Below are 9,475 nucleotides of genomic sequence, written 5' to 3' on the forward strand. Positions count from 1 at the left end.
TGAATTCCGCATAATATGTCGATAAAAAGCTACAAAGAACTTTCTTCTGATTTAATACCACATCACTGGATAACAGTTGCACGCGTGCACAATAGAATAGCTGCATGCGAAAAGACTCGGTAGTCGGATTTGCGTAGCGTTAGTCTTGTTTCGGATTTCGTCTTTGTTGATGTTGACGAGATGGTGAAGTTGCCTGGCTTGGCACAGGTTCGACGATAGCTTGGAGATTAGGAATTTCACCTGCGGTATCACAGCAGTCATTCATTATAATTCCAGTACTTGAATGAATAAAGGCAAGGCTTCCCTCACTGGAAGAAGCTAAACTAGCTGACAGTGGAGGTGATCTTTCTTTGGGCGATGCCGAAGAAGCTAGATTGTTCACAGTAGTATTACTGCAAGTTGCTGCTTCTAAAGTACCGTGAAGTTCAAGTATACGACCTTCAAGAAGAAGATTGATCTCGGCTTGCGCTTTATATTTTGACTCAACAGCTTCTAATTCAGCTTCGTGCTGATCTTTCGTTTCTTGTAAGAGGCGTTGTAATTCTACGAGTTGCGCTTCTTTTCGTGCATCCTTATTTTCTAGTTCACTCAGACGTATTTTCAAGGCTTCTACAAGAGATGTCCGCGATTCCAATTGGCGTCGTAAACCTAAAAGTATCACATTTCACGTAACTTGCGTTTAACATACTTTTGAAATCGTTTATGAATAATTAAAATATACTTACTAGTTAATTCTTCTGCATATGACTTCTGTACTTGTGTTACTTCTTGTTTTGTCATTGGTGAAAGACCACCTGTACTTTCTTGCAATTTCTCATGTGCCTACAGAAACACAAAAACAAATTTAATATATTAAAAATCACACGAGTACGTATATAACTTCTTGAAATACTACCTCTCCGAATAGAAGGAATTTCTTCTGTACAGTATCAAGAGTACGTTCTAGTTCTTTACTACGATTTGCAGCTTTTAAGGCTACTCTTAGCTGATGACCCGCGTCGAACAATGAAGCCTCTGTTGAACGAATTCGTTGCTCACAATCCGTTACTTTCTTTTGTTCATTCTTCAATTCAAGTTCAACAGATTCGAGACGATCCTTCAACGCTTGATTGTATCGTTGTTCTTCTACACACTGTACGTTATTAATTGAGTTACTATACAAATCTAAATTAGCAATACGATCAATAGAATTTTTATCGAAATTACCTTAGTTTGCCAATGATGCAATGCTTCCTTGTATTTGTCTTCAGCTTGACAAGTTTCTCTCTTCTTACGCTCTAATTCAGCCTTTAAGCCCTCTACTTCTTTTTCCATTATTTTCAACCGATCCGTCTATATGATAAGAATTTCGTGTTTAGCAATAGCTAAAATTAAAAATGTCTGCAAATCTTATTTCGAATAAATAATGCCAACTGACCAAAGCATAATTGTGTTCTTCTAAGGCTCGCGAATCCCTTAGTTTACCGAGAAGCCTTCGATTACGTTCAGCGTGAACTTCTCTACGCTGTCGTTCGAATTGCAGTTGCATTTGCATTAGCTGTAACAATTGACTTGCACATTCAATATCTAAAGTATCTTCTTCTCCTACTTCATCTTCCCCATCGTTTTCTTTTCTTTGCTTCTGCTTAATCGTGTTAGTCCCTTCAAAAAAAGATACTTGACTCAACTTTCTATTGATTTAAAATATAAGATCTGCTATTAAAGTTTATATTGTACTAACTCATTTTGTCACCAGAGCAATTGCTGGCACGCGTACAAGCTTCGACGTATCGATCAAGCATTGCAGTTGGCGACAATCTAAATTCGGTATCTTGTTGAGTACGTTTTTGTATTTTCATTTGAATTTTTTGATCCAAAATTCCCAACAATAAATATTCATATGGAAGAAAATCAAATGTTTGTGTTCCCGTCTCTTCCAATATTTTATCATTACCAATTTGTTTTTGAATTTTAATATCAGGACAAGATTTACTTTTTCGAATCTGTAAATATACATATAATTTTATTATGTCGAATTTCTTCTTTTTTTTAATGTTCACATAACAAATACTCAGTACATCTTACTTTGTAAAAAGAACTGAAATTCAAATGTTGTGCCGAAATTTTACTCTGAGAATACAAACGTAATTGATAAACCCTTTGAGACAAATCTGCAAAAGCATTTTGTATTTTTTCATTATGGTGTTCCTGTTGTTCAATATGCTTCGAACTTTCGAGTTTTCCAACAGTCTGTAAGCTTACGATTTCTAAAACCTACGCAATGCAGTATCATATAGACACTTCTACCAATTTTCATTAGTATACATCTAAAAGTATCTAAAATACAAAACCTCTTGATCTTCTTGCCAGGAATCGTTTTTCCCATTTTGATTTGTGTCCATTTCTGATAATCTTCCATCTTCATCGACGTTAACGGATGACTTGGGTTGACTGACAACTTGTCTCTCTGCGATAATTTTACTTAGCTTGTGCGACAGAAATCCATGTGCATTGTTTCCATCCCCACTTCCAATCATAGAGCCAGATACAGACGGATTTAAGGGAATTGGCGTAGATGGTCGTGAACTTGGTCCTAACGTACCATTACCAAATGCAGTTAAAGCACGAACTGCAGCAGATCCCGTAGGTACTTGCCTCACTGACAATTTTCGCAAATCCTGTACACAATTTGAAATATAATTCCAATTATTTCTTGAAGTTTTACATACGTACCTTAACAGGAGTTGTTTCGGGAGTGGCTTCAACTGCAGCTTCAGGGGGAGATGTACCGCTTCTGTTGTTATTTGGTGTTGAAGGAGCAGATCGTTGTTCATGGGATGTAGCTGGAAACTGGGGACTATGTGGCGGCACAGACATACTTGGCGACCAAAACGTATGGTCTTCACCATTACTAATTTCTGATGGCGCTATTCCTCCACTAATGTTTATTGGAGTACACATAGAAGAGTAATCTAGAAAATGTACTGATAGTATAACTATCCATAGTTGCATTTCTTTTGAATAAAACTTACAAACCTAAAGGTGGCGTAGAACGTGAATTCGTAGTTCTAAATACTTCCTCCCGACATTTATCTAGCGTAAAACGACCGCATTCTGCCATAACATCATGATGTTCCATTTTTTTCCATCTAGAAAATAATACAAACAATAAATATAAAATTCATTATATAAATTAACATTACTTTTCGCAATTGGAAGATATACCTAGCAGCAGAAATCTCTGTATCTTTGGATGCAGTAACGAGTAAAGGGTGCATACGCACTGAATCCAACATTGGTCTAATTGTATGTGTAAAAGTAGCCAATTGATCTCGTTGAATGTATTGTTGTTTCAAATATGAAATGAAGTTACAAGGATACATGGCATATAATCTGTGAAATAAACTATACAGTCCCACCTACAAGAAATCCAAGAAATATTAACTATTTCTTCATACTTTGAATTAAATATTAATACTTACTTGCAGATGTAATAAATATAAATGATTTTTATCTATAGTCCCTGTTATTGTTGTAGAAGTAAAATGCATAGGAGAAGAAAATACAGATGATGATTGATGATAATAATAAGAGGCCAATCGACCAAATACCTCAAAAATTTCTGAAAGGTATGGTCCTAAAGCAGCAGGTAACATTGGCAATAACATTACCAACAGAAGAAGTGCACTCATAAGGGATAATGTATCTGCTTCCATCTAAAATTAGAGTAATTATGAAGTTCACTGCTATTCTACAGATGTAATCAATTATTATACTAAAATTTAGTTGTACCTTAAGTAACTTAAGTAAATCACGAAACAAAGTATGACTGGCAAGCTTGTATAACCAAGTGGGTTGACGACGAGCAATATGACCTAACAAAGTAAGGGTTTGAATTCTTTGGCCACTACTTCCAGATTTAGAAAGAGCTTCTGATAAACGATCCAATAGATGCTTGTCATGTGGATCACGAACACCAGCTAATACCTCAACAGCTCTCAAGGAATTTGTAGACAGATAATAGTCAAAAAGACCATTTACCAACCAATTGTCTTTTGCTGCAAAATTTTAAAGATCATTAGAACAAAATTAAGAATAACCAGGTGTTTTTAACTTCATAACTTCACTTACTACATAAAAAAAGTTCGTGGAATACTTTTTTTATTTCTTCTACCTCCCCAAGTTTATTGGATTCCAAAAAATTAAAAAGATCAGCAGTGCCTATTGAGTTAATGTTCATCTTGATGGTAGTTAGTATTCCAATATAGACAAACGATACTTATTCTGATCGTCTGATCATATAATGGAAGTAGAAGTGAATTTATAAAACTTAGTTTCATCCATCTGTCATTTGTTATGTAAAACAGGCTCCATAAGAAGCCAAAAAAATTTGGGAATACCTGCAATAAGAGAAGATAAGACTGAAAAGATCAATTTATTGAATACGAAAGGCATAAAAACTTTTTAACTCTTTAATTATCACGAACTGTCAATTTCGTAAATCGGCACATCAATTATAGCATTATACTTTTATATGAAAATAATCATTAATAATACGATTTCATGATCATTCAAATAAGAATTTCATACACGATATTTCTAAATTATCAATGAATCTTTCATTCTTAATGTATAAAAAAAAATTGTCAGTTCAGTTCTGTGATATTCATAAAAAGGTCATTCGGAACGATGTCTGTAAAAGACATTTTTTAAATATTATTTGAAGTTTTAAATAAAACGTCAAATGGTGGTTTCGGTTACGAATATGTCGACCGAAATTAACAAGTTAACTTACCCGAAGTTCATCGAGTACTTCGAGCAATTTTACGAGTTCTATGGCGACTGGTACACCATCGCGGATATATCATAGACTGGTAGGTATGCATTGATGTTGCCACAATACGGATAGCGCCACAATCGCGCAATTATTCTATTTACGTTCCAAAAACTACTAAAACTAATACCGACAATTTTATTTTCAAGTATTTTGCAACAATTTCAATTATTAAATTCTTACCTTTATGTTAATAAATATTGATGTAGCATATGTCAATGTAAATTATGACCAGTCGAAATTAGAAAATAATTAGTTTCAAATATATGCGAATGAATTAAATGTATAAAAACAACAATATTTAAATAACCGTAATTAGTGTTGCCTAACTAGTGTTAATAAAATTATCAAACGATTACAATATTAAGTCAAATACGAAATAAGCGAATTCAATCCGACACATCATCATTTACTAGAATTTCTTATTCGTAAACACTTTGATAGACTTTGATATTTGGTGAAATTTAAAAAATTAGCCTAGTTAAAGATTGTACTGTTATTATTAGAACTTAATGTACTCATAAACTGTAGAAATGCTGTCATAAAAATATTTTCTATTTCTATTTTACATTATTGTTTTGAATTTTTCAAAATGTATATTCATTTTTTGTAGAAAAAAACTTTTATTTCGTAGGTTTTGAAATCTAATGAGATATTTAGAAACAATTACTTCAGCATAATTACATTATAATATGTCTAAAATGGAAATCATATACGGGGTGCTATAGTATTTCATACTCGTAGCTTTCGGCTAATGTTACTACAGTGAGATGAACGATCTTTGCCGAAACCTTAGAAATAACACAAACGCACAGCGGTAGTGGTTCTATGTGAAATGGCGTACGATGCGCAAGCGACATGCGCAGAAATCATTCTAACACCAGTCGTTCAATAGTTCATATTGAAGGGGTTATCAATAAATAAATCTGTATTATGCAGAAGAAACGTTATTTTGTTTAATATCCAATTATAGTTTGTTTCTAAGACTGCCTGCGTGTCCGCCCTGCTTATCCCATATTTTATCGTTAATTACAAGCATTGAAAGTGTTTACAAAATAAAATATGGCAATTAAAAAATTTATATTTTGATAATAAATAGTTTCTATCTTGTTACGTTTTAATCACCGTGTTAATGTCTCTTTTTTTAACAGGGGTATGCATTCTACGTTACCCCATTATTTGTAATCGCATTTCTTCATTTCTATGATTTGTATGTCATGATGCAATATTACATGCAGAATATATTAAGTAATACAATATTAAATAATACATATAACTATTAATTATAAACATATAATTCAAGAACCATTCGTCATGAAAAATAAAGGGCATAATATCACGGATGAGATACAGAATACATATGTATGTATGTATATGCAAATTTGTGCAGCGATTGCATGAAACGGTAGAGTATGGTGAATTTTTTTTGTAAATTTTCGAAATAACTTTGCACGAATTGAAGTATACTCGAGATTACGGTTTTCATATCTTGTGTGTGATATGAAAAGCTTGCAAAGAAACATTGTTACGTGGAAGGTAGTTCGACTCGTTATATTCATAGTGAAATCAAGACATCGCGTACTCATTGCTAATTGAAAAGAAAAAATGACAAAATTACAGTAAAATGTGCGATTATTTCGGTTTGAAAGTCCTTATGAAAAAGAATATTGAGATATCTCTTCGCGTGTTCTTCGGAGAAAATTGTAACGGGTGTAAACAAATGCTACACAATTTTAATCCCTTGTTTTTTCATCTTGGTATTCGGTATAGAAATGTTTTTTTTTTTTTTTAATTACTGTTTATTCCAATTCAATTAGCAAAGATTCTTTCTTTATGAAATTCTCTAGTTTGAAAAGTAACAAATGTGTACCAAGTAATTGCTAATGATGAAAAGTGCCTTTGAATATTTTTTAACATCACTTTTATTTCAATTGATGTGCAAAAATATATGTACAATATGTGTATAATATCTTCTTTTCTTTTCAGCTGTTACATTTTCATTTTTAATTATTATTATTGAGGATTTTTGGTGCAAACTGTGTCCTTATTAGTAACAGTAGGTTACCTACAACCGGAAACAGTTACCTACTCCATTTTTCAATAATAATAATTATGAAATATTTGATTTCATTTTTAATATTTTATGTGTGAAAATATATGTGCTGTTACGGGTTACGCTTTGTGTCCTTATACGGAGCGGAATTTCGGTTAGTTAGATAGGAAGGCTGGAACATTCAACGCATGTGGTTACTACGTCGTTCTCCAATAGGTAGAAGGGTTGAGGACTGTGCGTATCGTAATGTTAGATATACCTCGAGAGGTAAAGGTATATCTTTGTGAGTCTAGCCAATTCATTGCTAATGTTACTCAGGAGAGGTTTGGTTGAAATGAGTGAGTCTAACTTAACAAAGCTATATATTCTAGTATAAATGCGAAGTTACAAGTTGCTTCGATCCAATGATCAGTTACAATGATAGTTAAATAGTTAAATGGTCAATTTACGCGACGAGCCGCGGGGGTGTCTTAGACCGTATTGAGAATATAATAATTCTATGTTCGAAAAGGACTACAACCCGATCTTGCTCGCGTTCCGACTGGCGGAGTAACGTTCTGGTAAAAGACTGAGCCCCAATGCATCAAACATCGTGCCCTTATATACATAAAAAATCGTGGTTTTTACTTGATATTAGTTTTCACGTACTTGATATTAGATTGATACAGATTGTAAATCTAATGATTTACATAATACTTAAAGGTAAATTATAATAAATGTAGTAATAGATCGAAAGAATGTCAATAGTTCTACCCACGTAATCTAATATATGTGTGTATTTTTATATGGTAATTTAATAAAAGAGAATTTTTTACATCTATTGACTTTACCATCTTTCAGTTTTTTTACACGATCGGTACTTCAGAACGTTGGACATGAAAATACATTAGGTGTTAGATCTATCACAGACGACGTATGAGATAGAATTAACATCTTATGGAAGTTTTTGTCCGATGTTTTGGGGCTGAGAAGACCCTTACCATTTTCATGTCGCTACCAACGTTACCGACGCGGCATAGAATAAGGTTGCAATATTAGTTGCGGTTGGAATTAGAGTTAAACGTAACTATGAAATTACCAATACGAAAGTAACGTAATTGTTTATTAGTAGATGATTCATCGTATGCATGTATTCTACTGTTATCAAAAGATTACGAACAATTCTACCCGTGTAATCTAATATATGTATGTATCTCTTTATATGGAAATGTAATAAAAGAGGATTTTTTCTTGACATCTGTCGACTTTACCATCTTTGATTGTTGGATTGTATGTAATTCCTGCACTTGCCGCTTTATATCGTAGAGGGCACAACAAAAACTGTGATTTTTTTACACGATCGGTATTTCAGAACGATGGACACAGAAATAGATTAGGTGTTAGGTCTATCCTGTACGTCGTCTATGGTGTTAGAACTATCCTATACCTCGTCTGTGATAATATGAACTAAAATGTTGTTGCTAGTTATCAATTTACCCACGACCAAATAAATGTTGCAGCCGCTTCGATACAAATTGTTTGACAAAATGATTTTCGCACATGTTCCTTACGCATCGTACGCCATTTCACATAGAACCACCACCGATGTACGTTTGTGTTAGTTCTAGAATTTCGGCAGGAATCGTTGAGTTTCACTGTACTACGCGGCAGCACCTGGATGTATTGTGTAGGAAATATGGCGTAAAGTGAACGTCGCAATATCTTAGTGATTTCGGTAAGGAGGCAAGTCTTATATCGAATATTCCTATATTGACGTACGAAGAAAGTACACTTATTAGGATTTACGTGATGAAAGAATGTAAAGTGACTAACGAATTATTAAGGAAATCATTGTATTAGAAACGTAAGTGGTTTAAAACGTGAGCTCTAACAGAACGAATATTTGGCCGGCCATTTCATAAGACCTTCAATACGTTTATTCTTGTTAGTGTCGGGTTAACAAACTGGCGTAGCATCAATTCAATGTTTCCGTTTCCATTAAGCTTCTAATATCATCCAAGAGTCGTATGTTTCGCCGGACAACATTTCGTTGACCGTCATGAAACGGGAAGCATCGTTCTAACTCACTTGTACTGGCATGAGAGCGCATTCCGATCTTCTGAGTATTATACGCTCAATTTTCGTTCATCTAGCCTATGGCTTTTTCATCGCATAAACATTTTGAAACGCACTGCACATTCTTCGTCTCTGATGTTAGAACAGTTACCTGTAAAAGTGTGAAAAGTATACTTGTGCGCGCTTGTATTTTGTGGATCCTTCGTTTTGTGATTTGTTTACTGTACGTGTTGGTCTTGATTAAAAGTTCTGTTACAACAATTTTTAGTATGCACTATTTCTACAAGATAATAGCAGCGTTTGGAGTTTCAATTTCTAATTCATCCAATTTATAAACCTTCCTTTTACTTGGTTAAAGTAAAACAAAAGGGAATGGTTATCTCTTCAGTGTTTATAATAAAATAAAAAGTGATTTTTATTGCAAGTTTTAAAAACTATAATAGTACTTGATCAAAGAAGTTGTTGGTGAAATGTAATTTAATACATTATATTATCATAAGATAAAAATGTTAGTTTAAAAAATTTTTTAAATTAATGAATTTGAAAATTCTATT

General features: G+C 33.4%; 1 protein-coding gene across 1 annotated transcript; it reads right to left on the reverse strand.

Annotated features, from left to right (window-relative positions):
• Positions 1 to 128: 128 nt before the first annotated feature.
• LOC108574261 (hamartin) lies at positions 129 to 4,219 on the reverse strand. Its single transcript, XM_017936819.1, has 14 exons — positions 4,111 to 4,219; positions 3,772 to 4,037; positions 3,462 to 3,695; positions 3,205 to 3,398; positions 3,016 to 3,128; positions 2,713 to 2,951; positions 2,331 to 2,657; positions 2,065 to 2,253; positions 1,721 to 1,982; positions 1,418 to 1,641; positions 1,207 to 1,332; positions 896 to 1,132; positions 726 to 822; positions 129 to 648 (listed from the first exon to the last, which is right to left on the reverse strand). The coding sequence occupies exons 1-14, from the start codon at positions 4,217 to 4,219 to the stop codon at positions 140 to 142; spliced, it is 3,126 nt and encodes a 1,041-aa protein (XP_017792308.1). The 3' UTR covers positions 129 to 139.
• Between the last annotated feature and the right edge of the window lie 5,256 nt (positions 4,220 to 9,475).

Source organism: Habropoda laboriosa, unplaced genomic scaffold (assembly GCF_001263275.1).
Source record: "Habropoda laboriosa isolate 0110345459 unplaced genomic scaffold, ASM126327v1 scaffold176, whole genome shotgun sequence".
NCBI classification, from domain to species: Eukaryota; Metazoa; Arthropoda; class Insecta; order Hymenoptera; family Apidae; genus Habropoda; species Habropoda laboriosa.